Genomic DNA, 19,960 nt, shown 5'->3' with positions numbered 1-19,960 from the left:
TATTTTTCGTCGCAGATTGCATATTGTTGGTCTATTGCCATCTTGTGGCCGTAAATGGTCCTCTGTTTCATTCTCTGCCGCAGTATTATGCAGAGTCATGGATTTTGCATACTGTACAATTTGAAATTCTGCTTTTAAGTAGTTTCACAAAAGTGTTTCCTGAGCCAGGCCGACAAAAAATCACATAATTCATATCACAACCATACAGGGTAGTAGTAACAGTTATACTTTTTTATGATTTGATGCTATAAATACAATTGAATTAAAACATTTTAAGTCCTAAAATTATTTTCTTATTTATCACCTTTCTATCTTCGCAGTGTGATTTACCTGGCGATGGCAGAGACTGAGTCAACCAGCGCCACCATGAAGCGAAAGAAGAGGGAGCCCTTCCATTTGACAAATTCTCCTAGAATAAATAAGAAATTCGATTATAAATAAACATTGAAAACAGACCCTGCTAAAGATTCCCAGAGTAGCATGAGGAGGAATGTAGAGTCGATTGATGATGACCCAAATTTAGTTGGCATAACCCTCAGGCTAATGTGGTGTAAATTGCAAAGAATAGTCTATACAATGATGTCTTACGTCATGTGAAAACAAGCCATTTGAGAAGGGCGCTAACGATACACCAAACCATGATTCGGTCATACCACATTTTTACCCACGATTTGATGCAAAAAAAGATATTTTATTAAATGATATTTGAAAAACCTGTATGAACTGAACACCAAAGAACAATATAACTCTGCAAATTATTAACAATATACCTTAGTAAAATCAATAAATAGCTGTTGAAAAACAAACTCCATGAGGAGATGATTCAAGCATCTTGAAAATTCTTCTTTAATCAAGTTCTCTTACATTACAAAGAAAATGAAATGGCTACTGTTTTCACAGTACGGGGGAAAGGTCTGAAAATTAACACTCGCCAAATGCGGGAAATAGGCTGACACCACAAATGCATAAACACTGGCACACACACCAGACACTACTTTCTATTTACCTTCTGATTTGCTCAGTAGCCGAGTTGTAAGGGGTTGTTTTCTAAGGCGACTTCAAATTGCCGCTAGGTTTGTTGGTATATTTAAGTCAACTGAAAAAAAAAAAACATAACTGTTGTATTTGTGGGTGCAAAATAGCTTTGGACGTAATTATATATGTGGATATTAGGGCTGGGAATATATTGATATGAGACTGGATATGGTCTTAGGTTTTGGGATATATCATAATATGATAAGTGTTGTCTTTAACGGCTACATTCAGTAAATTAATGTACTTTTTGAACCTACCAGACTGTTCTAGCGTTCTAATTTACCTTTACCCACTTAAGCGATTAAATTATTCTGGAGAAATATTTATTAAAAATGTCATTGTGTGAAAAATCTCCCTGGACGAGGACAAAAGAGAAAAATTGATGAAAGAATGCAACGCAGGATAGTTTGAATGGTGGATAAACAACCTCAGTCAACTTCCACGCAAATTCAGGCTGTCCTGCAGACTCAGGGTGCATCAGGTCAGCTCGAACCATACATCATCATCTGAATGAGAAGAAGCGCTATAGTAGGAGACGAGGAGAACCCACTTCTGACACAGAGGCATAAAAAAGCCAGACTGCAGTTTGCAAAAATACCTGAGTAAGCCTCAATCCTTCTGGGAGAACGTTTTGTGGACAGATGAGACTAAGGTAGAGCTTTTTGGCAAAGCAGGACATTCTACTGGTTAAAGAAAACAGGAAGAAAAGAAAAAGAAAAAAGAGGCCTACAAAGAAAAGAACACAGTACCTACAGTCAAACATGGTGGAGGTTCAAGGATGTTTTGGGGTTGTTTTGCGGCTTCTGGCACTGGGTGCATTGACTGTGTGCAAGGAATCACAAATCTGGAGATTATCAAAAGATTTTGGCCCATAATGCAGGGCCTAGTGTCAGAAAGCTGGGTCTGCGTCAGAGGTCATGGGTGTTTCAGCAGGACAATGACCAAAACATACCTCAAAAAGCACCCAAAATGGTTGGAGACAAAGCGCTGGAGAATTCTGAAGTGGCCATCAATTAGTCCGGATCTAAATCCCATAGAACATCTATGGAGAGATCTCAGAATTGCTGTTGCGAGAAGGCACCCTTCAAATCTGAGAGACCTGGAGCAGTTTTCAGAAGAAGAGTGGTCCAAAACTCCAGTTGAGAGGTGTAGGAAGCTTGTTGATGGTTATAGGAAGAGATTGGTTTCAGTTATTTTCTCCAACGGGTGTGTAACCAAATATTAAGTTGAGGGTGCCAACAATTTTGTCCAACCTAATTTTTGAGTTTTGTGTAAAATGATGTCAAATTTGCCTTTTTTCTTCTGCTTTTTTGTGCTGTTCCAATGCACTTATAGGTAATAAACATGTGTATACCAAAACATTTGTCATTGCAACACTTTTCTGGAAAGGTTCCAGGGGTGCCAATGATTTCGTCCATGACTGTACATAGCACACATCAAACTGTGACCTGCAAAGACTTCTGTAAATAGCCATGGATGGGACTGCTATCGTAGCTTTAAGAGATAAGCAGTTGACACAGACTCTCGGAACTTTACACAAACAGGAAGTGCATCACTGCTGAGTGTTTGCAGGAGGATTTACCTGGAAGCAGATATGCTGCAGGAGGATATGCAGGAAAGGCAGCGCCAGGTCTTTCAGCTCATCTACAAGATGACTGTAATCACAAACACATAAATCACGTCCAAAGTCTTATATTGCTTGTAACATTGTCTACAGTTAAATGGCTAGAAACATATCCAAATAATAACAAACATGAGATCCTGATGTGAAGGGATCCTTCCATCAACAGAAATAAAGGAATTATTAGGAGATGGAGTTGCTTAATGTCACCATTTGTACGTTATTCTTCTGACAATTGCATTGTAAGACACAATTGTGGGTACCATAAAGAAATGATGTTGAAAAAATACAACAATTCTACATTTCTAGAGATTAGTACCATCTAAAGACTTGTATGTGGTAGCTATATTGATAAAAACAACTGATGGTAATCAGCATTCTACAGCCATGCAACAAACTTCCTGTGATGAACAAGTGCATTTACATTATTGTAATAAACAAAACCTCAATTTGCTCATTGACATTGTTTCAAATTAATATTGTAAGCCAGTTCTCATCTAGTGCCACATTGTTTTGCCCTTTTCCTTGAAGTCCTGTGACTTTAGTTGCTACAGGGGGTTGTAACCCCCTTGTAAATTATAGACTGTGGTTTAGACCTTCTCTATCTGTAAAGTGGCTTGAGATACTGTACCTCGTTATGATTTGATACTATAAAAACAAATTGAATTCAATTCAATTTTCAACATCTTCACTTGGTTCCAATTTCAGCAACATTGCTATGCACCACCTTAAAATATTCACAGCTAAGTCTAGTTGATCAAAACAGATGTTCACCAAACAAAATGGATGGCCTGGTCCCGGGTGGAAAGGATGGCTTGGCTGGGTACGAGGAGGGAGGGCTTCCCCTGTTTGCCTTTATTCATCATCAGGATCACGTAGAGAAGCTGGTAGAAAACCCTTCGCAGAGACTGGACAACAGAAACACCGGATTAGAAATACCCCTGTTTTGGCAGGCATTAACACTAATAATATCTTTCTTCTGAACCTGTCTTATGAGATCCTTTTGAATACTTTTATCAAAGGAAAGCAGCTTGCTAAAGATCTGCATACTTACATACATCATACATCATACTTCAGACTGAGCTTCTGAAGTGAGACATGAGAGGAGAGGTCAGACGTGAGAGGATGGGAAGGATGTTGGATGACACAAAGAGAAAGAAGAAATAATGAATGATTTCTTTGTGGAAATTGGGCTTTGCAGCAGTAAATACTCATAAGATACAGGACATATAAAACAAAAAATCTTGTTACATCCTAGACCATTTCAAGTGGAGGGGCCAGTCTGGGGCCACATGCGACTTTAGGGCTACCAAATAAATTAAATAAAAGTGTAACATACTACCAACCCTCCATAGGTTGGGTTCTACAAAAGATAACAATACACATTTAATAATATATTCATTCAATGTTGACCGACATTTTATTCATCACTGCACATGAATAATACTCTTTGGTGATAAAGATGGGGTTAGAAATGTATGTATGTATACACATGATATATATATATATATATATATATCCACAATTAGGAGGCTAAAGAATTGAGGCTTGTATAGCAATGGAGACAACCTTTAAAATGCTTATATTTTGCACATTTTCAGGTTCATAATTGTATTTAGAGGTTATATCAGAATATGTTGACATGGTTTAATTTTCAAAAAACATCATATTTTGTTGTACTACTGACAGTACCTAGGTAAGGACTACTAGCCAGTCAGGAGCAGAGTATGAGGGCCCTGACAGTACCTAGGTAAGGACTACTAGCCAGTCAGGAGCAGAGTATGAGGGCCCTGACAGTACCTAGGTAAGGACTACTAGCCAGTCAGGAGCAGAGTATGAGGGCCCTGACAGTACCTAGGTAAGGACTACTAGCCAGTCAGAAGCAGAGTATGAAGGCGTGCCATGCTAGCAGGCAGGCGAGCATTATAACCTTTGTCTCTGAAGTAAAGGCTGGACTACAGTAGAGCTGTTTGGATGGTGAGCCCCCTTGGGGGGGGGGGACTTTTGGCTTTTTCACTCTGTAAACCTATAACATGCACAAAAAAGATATATAACACAATAAAGGAAAGGGAAAAAGCCAAAAAGCATAATATGAGCACTTTAAAATTAAAGGAGCAGTTACCCCCCTTCCTCCCCTCCTATGGTTTACCTGCAGCTCGTCCTCCATGTTGTTCCTTTCTATCAGGATGCGGTTCTTGTCCCGGCTCAGCTCATCCACCTGCGAGCGTAGTTCTATCAGCTCCTGCTGGTAGAGGTGAGCCACGCGGGACGGCTCGCCCTGCTTCTGCCGCAGCGCCACCAGCTCCACCTCCAGCACCTTGTTCTGCTGCTCCAGGTGGCGCACTTTATCAATGAAGACGGCGAAGCGGTCGTTCAGGCCCTACGCAACGGGACAGACACGTATTAATCATCACCCATCCTCCATAGAGGTGGAATGAGACAGGCAGGAAACCACTGGATTCACTTCACCTTTAACCCTTGTGTTGTTTACCCGTCAAAATCAACACTTTTGTTGATGCTTTTAATCGTTTTTAAGTTTTTCTTACGTTTTTGTCCCTTTTTTCCACACTTTTGACGTGTTTTTTCAGTATTTGTCTTTTTTTTTATGTTTTCACCTAATACTAACTTATTAACTTTAATTTTACAGTTTTTTTTGAATTTATGGTCAATAAACCTCATTTATAGGAATTTATACCTAATGATTGAGTTAGAAAAGCAGAAAATAAGAATTATTGAGACTAAAATTAAAGGAATGGATGTTGATGGATAATCACAGACTGGAATATGTCAACTTTTACTCAATACTATTTCAAAACCACTTCAATTTGTTTTTCAAATGCTATAAAACTGAATAAAACACCTCAAAATTAATGAAAGTAGAGATTTGTACTTGCCAAAGACCGTTGTGGAATCAATCATGTTATTTTGGGGAATTAAAAAAATAACTGTACAACTAAAGTAAAGGAGTTAGTGTTACGTAGTGTTGAAACCGTTAAAAAAAAGTGACATTCAAAAAAGTGTTGAAAAAAGGGGCAAAAACGTGATAAAAAAGTTTTAAAAAATTGATAAAAAGCATCAACAAATGTGCTGATTTTCAATTTTTTTACAGGAAGAACACACAAGGGTTAAACTGGCACACAGAGAACAAAACCTCTTCTCAACACATTTTCTGCAATCCAAAATGCAAAATCCAATTTTTTAATGCACTGACCACGGTTTTCTGCATAAGACAAAACAACCTGACATAAAGTCCCATGTTTGCCATTTCAAAACGCTGCCATTCAAAATGACACTACATGAGCTGATTGGCCAGTGTACTGTATGTGCCACCTGGCCAAACACCTCAATGGTTAACTGTTACCTCTTAAATTAGGAAGGAAGCACTATGAAAAGAGTTCAAAATAATAAATGTTTTAATAGCATGTGTGTGTATCTGCAAATATATCTGTGCATGTGAACAAGCTGAAGAATTTTCTAGAATTGTTTTTACAAACTATTTTAGTATTATAGCAAAGCATACTGAAGATGAGAGTGTGTAGTTGGTTGGTAAACTCTGGTAATGTTAATGAAGTGTGTGCTATTTGGTATATTTGATTTTAATAATAATATATGTAGTTTGGGTTGCAGTGCTTCATTTTGCAGGATATATGAGGTATTTTGCAGTTTGTGTGTGTGGTTTTGTGAATTATTGAAGTATTTTGATAAAACGAGCCTATGTTTGCAAAATTATGTTTTAGCAATTGGCAAAAAAAAACCTGCAATATAGTACTAAAACGTGTCTGGAGGATATGATCTTTGAGTGGTAGAAGGGCCAGGCCACCTTTTGCAAGATTTGTAAAACAATTGTTGCTTACATCATAGTAAAAACAATTACAATGACATTAGTTAAGGGCTTCATAAAAGTCTGAATGAGTTATTTTCATCTAAACTGATTTAGTCCAAGGACACCTGAACGAGTGTGAAGTGAATCAGTCAGAAATTGTGCACCGGATTATCTGGGAGGAGTGTTATAAAAGTTAATTTTTTAGGAAATTAGTTTCAGCCCGTCACACATACCTGCAGCTGCTCCTTCTCGTTAGTTCTAATAACTTTGAATTCATTGTTGACCACGGAGGTCTGGGTCAAGTCAAGGGAGTCACTGGGTACCGGAGAGTAAGAGGTGGAGCGGCCGATCCGTCTGTACAGGCTCAGGGAGGACCCGCAGTTGCGGGAGCCAGCCATGGCCCGGAGCCCCGGGGAGCCCGGTGAGAGGCGCTGCCCATGCGGGAGGAGGCCACGGGGAACTTGGGAGAATCCCCGAAAATCTTCCGGTAGGACGACGAGGTGTAACGGTCTCCGTGACTCATCTTTGCTGAAGTCAGAAATAAAACTAAGGAGCTTAAAGAGCTTTGCAGGAGTTTATAGACTGACGGCTGCAGGTGGAGCGAACCATGCGTAACGTTACGCACGACGGTACACGACTGTGTCACATTTGTGCAGTTGAGAAAAATGTTGAATGGTATGGTAAGTCAAAGTGATGAAAGCAAACACTCAAGTAGGCCAAAATATTTGTAAACACCCATGCAGGCCTAGTTATTTGTGTTAAAGATGCCATACATTCCTAGAGATCATATGCGTGCGTAAAGCGATGGAACCGTCCAACGAGGACATCCCCACTAAACATGGAACTCCCAATTAGTACTGCACTGTGATGCTGTGAGTCTGTTAGACATGGAGACATGATCATAATATGTCTTTGTTGCTTTAGTTGATTGTTTGTTGAATAAGACAGCTGAAATGACAATTATGAATGGAAACCTGAGTCAAAATCCCAGACTTTCATATTGCATGCTTCTTTACATGGAAAGCAAAACAGGCTATAATGGGATATGGACCTGGCTATAACTCTATGGATTTTAAGTAAATGCACAACTATCTGTGTTTATACACTAATTTTTGTAGGTGAGACATGGAAAAGCAGTTTTAGAAAAGATGAAAATATATTTGTGCCCACCAGGAATACAGGTTGGAGTGGTTTAGTGATTTGAGTTATTTGTATGTGCAGTGGTCTAACCCACGTAAACACCAAGTGAAACGACATTTTCCACACTAGAAACATGATATAACTGTAAAATCATACTGTTTTAGCTATAAAATGGAAGAATCATCATGCATGATATTTCAATAACCGCTTCATACGCGCTTCACGATGACGGACATTTACGCAACAATCTATGTCTAAAATAACACCTAATCTAAAATAACACCTTTTGGGAAACCATCCATGATATATAGTGAAATATTAAAGTTGTGGGAAGTTTATATGGCTTAAACTGTATGTTACATACTTCCGTCCCCCATGCTGTTTCATTCGTCCCGTCCAGGAGGGACAGATGAACCATTACGCACGGCCCACCTTTGCTGTAATAACTCCTGAACGGTTTTGTTCAAATCCGAAAATGCAACTGGGTTTGACAGATGACAGGTGTAGGTTGCTAGTGACAAAATATCAGCTTTCAATGTGATACGACAGCTTTGTAAATTATGTTTAATAAAAAGTGTTTCAACGGTTTCTAACATGCAACATGGGAAATTATCCCCAGCCATGGAGCAGGTGAGTATGGAGTAAATGTAAATCATTGGCTACAGTGTTGCATGTAGTCAAAGTCAAGATCATGTTTATTGTTTTACAATCATCTATATCAACATTTTATGTCGATGCACTTCTATATATTATTATTATTATTATTATTATTATTATTATTTTATTTTTATTGTGATAAATGCACATCTTAAATAATAGGTAGTGGCTGAGTGCACATGGTGAGTGGAGTTAGAGAAAATGATGGCCCAACTGATGCATACTTGTGTGTACTGCTCATATTTTCCTTTCCATATTTTGTAAAGTGGTCTTTCTGCCATATTTTAGGAATCATCAGAAATTATTACATTTATACTGTATATTCAATCATAAAAAAACTGGTGTCCCATAGCAACAATAGAATGAAAGATAGAATGGAATAGAATCAATAACCATAGGGACTAAAAAAAAAAAAAAAATACATGTTGTTGTTGTCATGACAACCCACTGAATACTAGACCCAACTTGAGTTCTGACACACATTCACTCAAACAGCAGTTTGTATCAGAGACAGTCTGACTTTGACAATCCAACGGTGCACATTGCAACGAGAGAAAAACCACTGGAAAACATGGAATTCAACACCAGAGAGAATCAACCAATCGATTTCTACCTCAGTTACCTTGAAGAACAGGTGGGTCAATGACGGGACGCCTACATTTTCTGTCCGATCGTAGTTTCTTGAGCTTAAAAGTTCAAAATGTCATAATAATTCACCATGTTTTAGTAAAATCAGTCCCCTCCATGAAACCATATGTTAATTTAAAAAATAATTTGGAATTACGTATGTTTTATGTGCTTAAAGCAGAGATCTTCAACAGGGGGTCCGGGACCCCTAATATTGTATTGACATGAATCCAACATATATGATTAGTAGAGAAAAAAAACATTGGTCATAAGCACACTGGCTTATAGGTAAGTTAGTCACTAAGATCCACAGATATTAACATTAAAACGTGATTTAGAAAATCATGTTTCAACAAATCAACAATTCTTATTTTAATAGCTTAGTATTCTATGCCAAAATGTATTTATAAAGGCTTCAGGCCATTCCACATGTTATTGTAGACCCAGTTTAATATGCAACTTAATTTTTACACAATGTAATACATTATTTTGCAATGGGGGTCCCTGCTCTGTCTCACTTTCTGTTAAGGGGTTCTTGGCTTAACCCTTGTGTTGTCCTCGGGTCAAACTGGCCCGTTTCAATGTGTTTTATATCAGAAATATGGATTTCTTTCAACCAAATTGCCCCAAAATAACATGGATGATTCCATACGTTGTTCATTAATGATTACTTTCATTGAATTATTTGAGTGTTTGATTTAATCTTATAGCATTTTAATTATTTTTAATGTTTTCTAAACAGTATCCGGACTAAACTTTGACATATACCCATCTGTAATCCACTCAACATCCTCTGATCTTAACTATTAGCCAAAATAATTCATAATTTCTGCCTTTTGAACTAAAAACTTAAGTGTAATTTGATATAAATGAGCATTGTTGACTATGAATTCCAAGAATAAGTGTAACATCTATCATTAAACCAGCTCAGGTTTTTAAAAAATGCACCAAAACCATGGAAAAAGTGACAAATAAATCAGAAAAAGTGACAAAAAGATGGGAAAAGAACAAAAAAAAAAAATATTTTCAATTTTGAACTGGAAGGACAAGTTCACAGTTATCGGAAAGACAACACAAGGGTTAAAAAACAATGAAGACCCCTGGCTTAAAGGGTTAAAATGTCATGTGGTGCGACCGTCCGACCATAACTGTTGGTTTTTAAACATCTTTAAAATTATTCTAAATCTTCCTAAATTTATTTTTTCTCCCTTTTGGCATATTTTCTAATGTGTTTTGTAATCCCATATGAAATTTCAGATGTGTTGAACAGATATTTCCCCCATAGCATGCAAACAAATATTGTCCGAACCTGTCTCTTTTATGAAATATCATGTGACCATCAAGAAATTCCTATTTCGGGACTTTTATTTTGAATTCCACTGAGAGACAGGAATCTGCATCATTCACCAGTTAGCAGAGAGCACATGGAAGAAGCAAGCAGGTCTGTAACCCTCTCTCCTTTTTTTTAGAAGTAATGTTTGTAAGTGCTGGTATGCAGTTTCCATATTTGGATGTCATGCGGTATGACCTCAAAAAGAAAAAAAATAAAGTAGTGTTATTTATAAATGTATATTTTGGTAATATACTTCAAGGTGACCTTATGTGAGAAACTAGCTAGTTTTGTGGCACAGGCTAATGCTAGCCCTAGAAATCTTGACAGAATGTAAAAATATCATGTGGTGCAACTATTGTAGATTACTTCCAATGATTAATATTTTATTTATTTATTTTTATTTTACCTTTATTTAACCAGAAAGAAAAACTCATTGAGATTAAAAATCTCTTTTCCAAGAGTGTCCTGGCCAGGATAAGCAGCAGCACAAACAACAAGGTTGCAGACATATAACAAAAAACATATATCATGAACATAAAACATAAAACACTTTATGCTGTTAATAAATAGTAAGTAACAAGGTCATAAAATATCTAAATTTCAACAATAGTGAATAACAACAAGGATCGTCAGAATAATCAATCATAACATCTACAGCCAGATTACAGATATACTGTACAAATTTACATTTTTGTGTTATTTTCATGATTTTTACAAACAATTGATTAATTTTTAAAATATGTAGAGCAGACTTTATCTATTTATCTAGTTTTATCTAGATTCTTTTTAGCATTTTAGGGAGAAAGGGCTTAATGAAGTATACTGAGAAAAATACATACAAAATAAGTGACGACATGTCTTTTTACCAACATAACTTTGTTTTTAATATTTAATTTATTTAGTTTTTAACAGATGCCACTGTCAAGCAAAGATAAGTCTGCGCGCCACAGGGAGCGTGTCAATTCACACCCTGCAGCAAGAGCAGCGTACCTTGCCAGGAGAAGAGAAAGGTTTGTTCTCAAATGTGGAAAAACAATGAATTGATATGAAACATTAAATTGATTAAATTAAAAGTAATACTATTTATTTTCTGTGTAGGTAATACATTTTTTTTTACATTACATTAAAACAAAAGTGGATAGTAGGCCTATGCCATAGATTTATAAATGATACTGTTTGTTTCAGCTATCAGAGAAGAAAGCAACAGGGAAAGATGCATTATGTTAAATCAAGTGAACTGCAAGACAGAGAGAGAAAGAAGCAGAGAGAGAAATGGAGGGCTGCAACCAGGGCTTACACGCACAGAAAAAATATGGCAAACCCAGTATTAGACCTCACACCGCCATCTATGGAGGAGACACTTCCACCAGTTCTCCTTAACATAGTTGTAGTTCCAGAGCCAGCAGAAAACGTAGTTCCAGAGCAAAACGTAATTCCATTGGACCCAATAGTGAATGATGATTTTAATCCACCAGTGGTGTCCACGCCAGTGAAAGATGAGAAAAGGAAAACTTCAAATCAGAAACGCTGCACAAGACTGCAGAGGGAGAAGAGCGCGCTTAAAAAACAAGTGTTGTATCTGAGGAAAAAGCTAATAGAAATGAGAAAACAAAGGAGTGAGAGGATGTTTATAGCAAGGCAAAAGCAAGGTCCAAGTGGAAAGGTCAAGCAAAAGGGACAAGAGAAATTGTTTACAGAGAGAAGGCAAGCTGTTATACAGTTTTTGACCAGAGATGAAAACTGTTTTCTTTTACCAGGGAAAAAGGATACTATCACAAAAAATAAACTGAAAGCACAAAGAAGAGTTTTAACAAAGCCTCTTACTGAGCTTCATACACAGTATCAGACAGAGGTAGAACAGCATCTATCCATGTCTTATAGACAGTTCACTCGAAACCGGCCCTTTTACATCACAGAGCCAAAGACCAGGGACAGGGATACATGTGCGTGTTCAGAGCATGAGAACATTTGGCTGTTGGTGAACAAACTGGCAAAGAGAGGGCTGCTGAAGACCACTAGTATCTCAGAGTTAGTGGGAATAATTGTGACACTAAAATAAAGCATGCATGGATCGAGTTTGTCCCAAGTGCTGCTTTGAAGAGATTGACATGCCTAACACAGAAAACGGCGATACTGTCTCTTGGGAACAATGGGAGAGAGTTACAACTACAAATGGAGAGAAAACATTTGCCAATGTAGCAAAGCAGACACACACAGGGACACTAGACGAATTAAAGGAGCTGTTCCGACAGAAACTAGAGGCTTTAGCCATTCATCAGTTTAACTGGCTCCAACAGGCCGAACAGTTCCGATACATCAAGCAAAATCTCAATGAATTTGAGGCAGTCCTCCATACTGACTTTTCGGAAAATTATGCGTGCAAATTGAGCACCGAAATTCAGGCGTATCATTTTGGTGGAAGCAGGAAACAAGCCACAATACATACTGGTGTGCTGTACACCGTGGATGGCAACCAGTCGTATGCAACGCTCTCCGACAACCTCACACATGATGAGCGGGCCGTCTGGGCACATCTGGAGCCCATACTAAAAGAGCTACGGGAAACCCACCCAAACGTTACGGCACTGCATGTGATAAGTGATGGACCGGTCACGCAGTACAGAAATAAAGCAAATTTCTACTTCTCAGTACAGTGCCATTCCTCTGTGGCTTCAAATACGTGACGTGGAATTACTCCGAAAGATCCCACGGAAAAGGCGCGCCAGACGGCATTGGTGGTGCTGTGAAGAGGGAGGCTGACCGCCATGTCCTCCATGGAGGCGAACTTCAGACTCCTGAGGATGTGTTCAAGATTCTGGTTGAGAAGTCTGGCTCTAGCGTGAAACACTACTGGATAAGCACAGACAATATAAAGAAATATGATGAATTAATTCCGGACAAACTGATGACTGTGAAGGGCACCCTCAAGATCCATCAATTTCTTTCCTCACAACCTGCTCAAATAACCCACTGCGAGGTTTCATGCTTCTGCACCCATTCAGAGATGAAAACATGCCTCTGCTATCAGCCTAGTAAGGTCGACCTGCAAGACACCACATGCCTTACATCAAAGCCAGAGCAGGAGAGTCTTCAAGACTTAGATGGCAAATTTGTAATTGTGACCTATGATGAACTGCCATATGTAGGCCAAGTCCTAGAAGTTGTGGGAGAAGAGGTCAAAGTTAATGCCATGCATCAGTCAGGGGATAAAAATGTATTCATGTGGCCACAGACCGTTGATGCCATCTTTTACTTTAGGCATGATATCCAGGCAATAATATCAGAGCCTGAGCCAGCAACCTCTCGCTTCTCCAAGTTGAGAAAGGAAGATTGGGAAAAGTTCCAAAGCAGCTGGGGGTTAAACAGGAACATGATCAATAACAGTTTTATGTTTTCTAGTGTTCTGCTTATATCCTTGCTCCTTGAACCTTTTGGGTCCTAAGTTCACAAGTGAAGTTCATAAGATGGTTGTGATTTTTAAAATGGCATATTAGAAAAATGAATATGACAATGTTGTGATATGATATGAAATGAAATAGGAAGGCGACTGAAATTCCAAAGCAGCTGGGGTTAAGCAGGAACATGATTAATAGAATCAATAGGACCAGTTTAACGTTTTCTACTGTTGTGTTGATATTCTTGTTTCTTGAACCCTTTGGGTCATAAGTTCACGAGTGAAGTTCAGAAGGTGGCTGTGATTTTAAAAAATGGCATAATATTAGATAATATGACAATTTGTGAAATTAAATGAAATGGGGGGGGGGGATGTTGCCCCCACTGAATATGTTCCATTGTAGCAGTTTGTGATTTATGACAATGTAAAGTACAGTTGAAATTAAATGGAAATGAAGCATTGTTGTGAAAAAGGCCTAAACGTTATGGTCATTGAAATGATATAAAAAAATGAAAATGTAATCAAAATGTTTTGAATGAAGGAAACTGGAATAAAACATGATTTCACTAAATATTTAGCATGCAATTTATTGGAATTGCAAAATAAAAGGTATTTTTAATGCCAACCTAATATGAGGACTTCCTGTCATTTGATGCGACCATGCATCATGTGGTGCGACCAGTAATAGCTGTAATTTTCAGTAAATAGAAATGTAGTATATGAATTCATTGACTGAAATTGACTGAAACATTGTATACTTGGATAAAATGTATTCTTTGGATATTTTTATTCGTTTCATACATATTACAGGAAAAAGTAGTACGCTAATGTCATACAAGAAGGTGACTGTTGTATTGGAAAACAACAGAAAATATAAATAATAATAAAAAATCTAAATTAATGCCAACATTTTGATTTTATACACTTCATATTACTCAGAACTTGAGTGAATATTCCCATCATGATTCTAAGAATTTATTTAATTTAAGGTTTTTCACAGTCGCACCACATTACATTTTTTATGGTCATGGCCAATTCATGTGCGTGAAAAAATACTAAGATCACTTAATAAACATGTTAAACATAGATTCATGCATAACTGACACTGTGTATGTTCGAAAAAATACAATAGAAACTATTGTTTATTATATTTTAAAATTTGCCTCTTGAAAATCCTTATACGTCATTGACCCAGGTACGGTTGGAGCTGAAGGACGGCGAGGCGACACTCACCCAATGTGAATCTGAGGGAAGAGTTCACCTAATCATCCGGGAGGACCTGCTGGCCGATCTCCTCAATCAGCTCCAACTCCAGAGAGAGGGCAGCGGTTGGGGCCATGAGAAAGAGCTGATGCAGAAGGAGATAGGTGAGTTAAAAGTTCTTTTGGCTGAACGTGTCCCCTCCCCACCCAGGGAAACAGAGCATCTGAGATCCCAACTGGTCAAAACCAGCAACAGGCTGCGAAAAGCCCAAAAAGATCTGGACCTGCAGTACTTCATTGCTGAAGACCTGAAGGTTGAATTGGAGCAGGTGAAGGGAGAGAAGGAGGCCCTGAAAAAGGAAGTTGAGAGTCAAAAGATGGAGCTTTGTAAGGAGAGACAGAAGCTCACGGTAAGTAAAACCAACGTGGAGTTAGAGTTGGGGAGCTTTCTGGAGATGGAGCGGGCTCAAGTTCAGGAGCTGAAGGATAAGTTGAGAAAGATGGAGGAAGCTCTCCAAGAACAGGGGAAGGAGGCAAAGAAGATACGTGAAAGATCCCAGTCTTCCCGTACAGCCCGGCTGGATGAGGCTCTGGCTGAGCGTGTCCCCTCCCCACCCAGGGAAACGGAGCATCTGACATCCCAGCTGGAAAAAGCCCAAAAAGACCTGGACCTGCAGACCTTCACTACTGAAGCCCTGAAAGTCGATTTAAAGCACATGAAAGGAGAGATGCAGGCCCTTCTAAATATTGTGGCGAGGCAGAAGTTGAAGCGTCGAAAAGAGAGGCAGATCCTCACGGTAAGTAAGACTGCCAACGTGATGTTGGAGAGCCATCTGGAGATGGAGAGGGATCGAGCTCAGGAGCTGATGGATAAATTGAGTAAGGTGGAGGAAGATCTCCTAAAACAGGACGAGGAGGCCAAGGAGATTATGGAAAGATCCCAGGCTTCCCATAGAGCCCAGCTGGAGAGACAGGACACAAACAACAAGACCCTCATGGCTGCTCTTGAGGAAAAGTATGAACATCAGCTGGAGAGTGAGCGTGTCCTATGGCAGCAGGAGAAAACCACCCTGCTAGAGGAGAGCGACAAATCAAGAGCCTCCTATGTGGATCAGAATGAGGAGCAGAGCTTTGTGAGTGACTGCCTCCTCGCAGCTCTGAAGAACACTGAGCAGCAGCTGGAGAGTGATCTCAACCAGTGGAAGGAGGACAAGACATCCCTCCTTCAGGCCACAGAAAGCCTGAAGCTGACTCAGCTGGAAAAAGAGCAGGAGTGGGAGAGGACTGAGAGCACCTTGAGGTCCCAGCTGGTAGATCTTCAGAGCCAGATAATGGAAAAGCCAAAGAAGAAGAAGTGGTACAAAAAGCTTCTACCTGGCTGAGGAAGAGATGTATTTGTACTGGTATAGTATCTGTCTGTCTGTCTGTGTGTCTGTTTGTCTGTCGGTCTGTCTTTGTGTCTGTCGGTCTGTCTGTTGGTCTGTCTGTCTGTTGGTCTGTCTGTGTGTCTGTTGATCTGTGTGTGTGTATGTGTGTGGGTCTGTCTGTGTCTGTGCGTGCGTGCGTGCATGTGTGTGTCTGTCTGTCTGTCTGTGTGTGTGTGTGTGTGTGTCTGTGTGTGTCTCTGTCTGTCTGCGTGTGTGGGTATGTGTGTGTCTTTGTCTGTCTGTCTGTCTCTGTGTGTGTGGGTATCTGTCTGTCTGTGTGTCTGTGTGTATTTGTGTGTCTGTGTCTGTCTTTATGTGCGTGTGGGTATCTGTCTGTGTGTGTGTGTGTGTGTGTGTCTGTCTGTCTGTCTTTATGTGTGTGTGTGTGTGCATGTGTGTGCATGTGTCTGTCTGTCTGTCTGTCTGTCTGTCTGTCTGTGTGTGTGTGTGTGTGTGTGTGTGTCTGTCTGTGGTGTTTGTGTGTGCTGTGCTGTCTGTCTGTCTGTGTGTGTGTGTGTGTGTGTGTGTGTGTGTGTGTGTGTGTGTGTGTGTGTGTGTGTGTGTGTGTGTGCGCGTTTGCTCGCAGGGCGTGTGATGCGTCAGTGCAGTAGTGTTGGAGTAGTAGAGCTTGTAGTCAGTGCGCTACATGCTACATGCTACATGCTACATGCTGTATGTTGCTTCTGCTCGCCACTCTCTGCTTCCAGCTACTGCCACCGGACAGCCCTTTGTTTTCAGGGCTGAAAGAGGAGCCGAGTGTGTGTCGCCTCCTCTGCCGGTACATAGCCTCTCACACTGCCAAGACCTGGTACACGCCTCCCCGTGGCACACATGGGAACTGGTCCCTTGTGGTTCCAGGCTAAGTTGTACAGGATCTCGGAGCAGCAGTGGGCCCCAGAGACGTGGCATGCAGGCGCATCGGTGAGTAGAAACGCCCTGATGCCCGTCAACCACTGCCCCAGCTATGGACAAATAGCCCCAGCTATGGGTAAATAGTGAAGACCCCAACAGATGTTGGTGTGAGAACCACCACAACGCCTGGGAAGGAGGAACACGGCACCCCCACAGCCACGTGGGTTAAATCGGGAGGGTACAGCGGCTAAGGGAGAAAACCCTGTGGAAATGTGAGAAAATTGCAATTTATTCTTCACAATCATATAATAACTATTGCATATACACAAACACTAGCTCTAAAAACGATGTCCTGTTTGTTGGTGTGCCGGCCCTGGGCCTGTCCTACATGGGTACTGTGGTTTGTCTTGTTAACTTGCAGGTGTAGCAGAGGCGATGATGAGATGACTGTGATCACCTGGCCGGTCCTCCCAGACTGTTTAACCCCCGCCTGCCCGAGACCAGGAGGCTGCATTCTACCGATGGCGCACCAACATGTTTTCTCTCTGTTAACTACTGACAACATGCACCTCACATTCTCCATCACATCCATCCACCAACATTCATCACTGATACTGACAATCACACCTCATCGTGCTCTTGTTTGCATCATTATTTAATAAATGTCACTTATTATTGTCACGTTGCTGTGCATCTTCCTCTTTTATTGTGGCCTGTGAGCCGGTTTTCACAAGTTGGGGGCTTGTTTGCCTTAAGTATAAAACCAGGACCTTGTTTGTGGTTTTCTTTATTTAATCCTAGTTAGTTGCTGTTGAGACAATTTGGTTTAGTTGAGCTGGTCTATTGTTGTTTAAATGTTAAGTTGCACTACAGTCATGTGTAATATAGTTTGATGTGTAAATGAGGGAAACGCAAACGCTCATTTGCATCCTAAACCCCCAAAATATAAAATGGCTCAAATTATTTATGTTTATTATAATATACTAAATATAGTTTTTTTTTTAAATGCTTGCTACTAACCTAGCTCTGGGGAATAATTCCCCGGGGTCCTTATGTCCTTTTCGCCCAGCATGTCTCCTTGGATCAGGGAGGCTCCAAAATCATGTTAGCAGCTGTCGCCGTGGTCCCGGTACACGTCCTGCGATGCCATGTTACGTCCTGCTACGCTGTGCTGTGCCCTGCCACGTCCTGCTGGGCCTTGTAATGCCCACAGTGCCCTGCTATGCCATGAACTACTACAAAGAACTACTACAAACTACTATTTTTTGTGGCTGTTGTTGCCACTCTTCAATCTAACCCCAATCGGTCGTCAGACACCGCCTACCAAAAGCCTGGGTCTGGGTCTGGGTCTGGGTCTGTCCGAGGTTTCTTCCTAAAAGGAAGTTTTTCCTCACCACTGTCGCACTGTTGCTTGCTCTGGAGGAAACTCCTAAAACTGTTGGGTCCTTGTAAATTCTGGAGTGTGGTCTAGACCTGGTCTATCTGTAAAGTGTCTCCAGATAACTCTTGTTTTGAATTGATTCTATATTTTTTTATACAATTGAATTGAGGAATACAACCAGAACTACTTGCATGGAGAGATACCACTGGAGAGAGAAAAAATATATTTGGTATATATTTTGTTTGTAATTTGGGTGAACCAACCCTTTAACCCGTGTGTTGTCTTCACGTTCGGGACCCTCTCGGGTCCCTCGGGTCAAACTGACCCGGGACTTATTTGGGGTTTAAAAAACAATTCTGAAATAAAACTTTACTTCATAATCTGTTAACAAATATTGTCTTTATCTCAATTTCCAATATGTGTAGATAAGAGAATATTTAACGTTACATAATATGCCAATGTAAAAATGCCAATTTCTTCAGTGCTTGTTTCATTCTGTTATGATTTTGTTAGGATTGCTTGAACGCAGCAGGGATGGAGAGTTAGGCTCTGATTGGTTAGTTTTCGCACCCGATGATCTAGGTGATGCCGTCAAAATGTGCGTTAGCCCGACTCAGTCACTAGAGTACTAGTAGACATATTCATATTTTCCTTTTAAGGATGGCTTTACAAATGTTTAATATACCATTTTAAACTACATTCAAAAGTGTTTGAAGAACTACAACTGGACAGTGTGGAAGCCATTAAATAAGTAGTGAGTGTACTTACTGCTGCTCATTTGACCTCACGTGAAGAAGACTGGTCTCCCCGACAAGACCTGAGAGGACACAGCAGACAGATTCATGTCAACCTAAATCACCTGGAAGCAAATGCTAACTCCAAACCTGTTAGCTCGCAGTTTGACAGACTGGAAGACACAACTGATTTTTTTTTTTTTTTAATAAGGAGCTTCTTATCCTCATTAAATACTTACTTGTTCCTTTGTCACTGAAGATTGCGCTGAATCCTTCATCAAAAGTTAAATTGACGTTGACACCTGGATTACAGGGAGGACAGATAAGATATTCTTAATAAAGTATCAACACAAAGATAAAATCTGCAACACAAGGTCAAACTCAAATGTTAGATTTCTGTTTGTGAACAGATTGAACTAGACAGTGTGTTAATCAGTTAGCTTTAAAACTGTTGGGAGTGTATTTTTCTAGCCGTTTCCTCCTGTTTTATGCTAAGCTAGGCTAACTGTTTCTTGGCTCTTAACACACAAACATGGGATTGATATCCATCTGAACATCTCCCTCTTGAAAAGAAAGTTAATAAATATGTATATTTCCCAAAATGATGTCATGACACAACAAGTATACAAACAGCTTCACACCCCCGGCTGTCAGAAGGCTCAACGCCCTCCCCCTTTCTCCCTCCCCTCCCCTCTGCCTCCAAGAACTCTGGACTCTGAACCCCCCCATCAGGA

The 19,960-nt window shown here is 39.9% G+C and overlaps 3 protein-coding genes and 1 long non-coding RNA gene across 4 annotated transcripts in view; 2 read left to right on the top strand and 2 right to left on the bottom strand.

Annotated features, from left to right (window-relative positions):
- Positions 1 to 3,715: 3,715 nt before the first annotated feature.
- Positions 3,716 to 7,038, bottom strand: LOC116680129 (low molecular weight neuronal intermediate filament-like). The gene is made up of 3 exons (XM_032509417.1): positions 6,713 to 7,038; positions 4,806 to 5,036; positions 3,716 to 3,742 (listed from the first exon to the last, which is right to left on the bottom strand). Exons 1-3 carry the CDS (start codon positions 6,875 to 6,877, stop codon positions 3,716 to 3,718), a joined length of 423 nt encoding a protein of 140 aa, XP_032365308.1. The 5' UTR covers positions 6,878 to 7,038.
- Positions 7,039 to 8,751: 1,713 nt separating this feature from the next.
- On the top strand, positions 8,752 to 16,365 carry LOC116680126 (myosin-9-like). The gene is made up of 2 exons (XM_032509415.1): positions 8,752 to 8,910; positions 14,826 to 16,365. The coding sequence occupies exons 1-2, from the start codon at positions 8,848 to 8,850 to the stop codon at positions 16,212 to 16,214; spliced, it is 1,452 nt and encodes a 483-aa protein (XP_032365306.1). The 5' UTR covers positions 8,752 to 8,847; the 3' UTR covers positions 16,215 to 16,365.
- A 559-nt stretch (positions 16,366 to 16,924) lies between these two features.
- LOC116680125 (uncharacterized) lies at positions 16,925 to 17,792 on the top strand. Its single transcript, XR_004329641.1, has 2 exons — positions 16,925 to 17,383; positions 17,533 to 17,792. It is a non-coding gene; the product is annotated as an uncharacterized LOC116680125 (long non-coding RNA).
- An 876-nt stretch (positions 17,793 to 18,668) lies between these two features.
- Positions 18,669 to 19,960, bottom strand: part of LOC116680127 (condensin-2 complex subunit D3-like) — a 30,006-nt gene continuing 28,714 nt past the window's right edge. The window contains 2 exon segments of the mRNA XM_032509416.1: positions 18,669 to 19,309; positions 19,466 to 19,528. Of these exon segments, the coding sequence (XP_032365307.1) occupies positions 19,257 to 19,309; positions 19,466 to 19,528 (116 nt within the window). The 3' untranslated portion in view covers positions 18,669 to 19,256.

The sequence above is a fragment of the Etheostoma spectabile genome, unplaced genomic scaffold (assembly GCF_008692095.1).
Source record: "Etheostoma spectabile isolate EspeVRDwgs_2016 unplaced genomic scaffold, UIUC_Espe_1.0 scaffold00018338, whole genome shotgun sequence".
NCBI lineage: Eukaryota > Metazoa > Chordata > Actinopteri > Perciformes > Percidae > Etheostoma > Etheostoma spectabile.
This window is presented reverse-complemented; position numbering and strand designations above follow the sequence as displayed.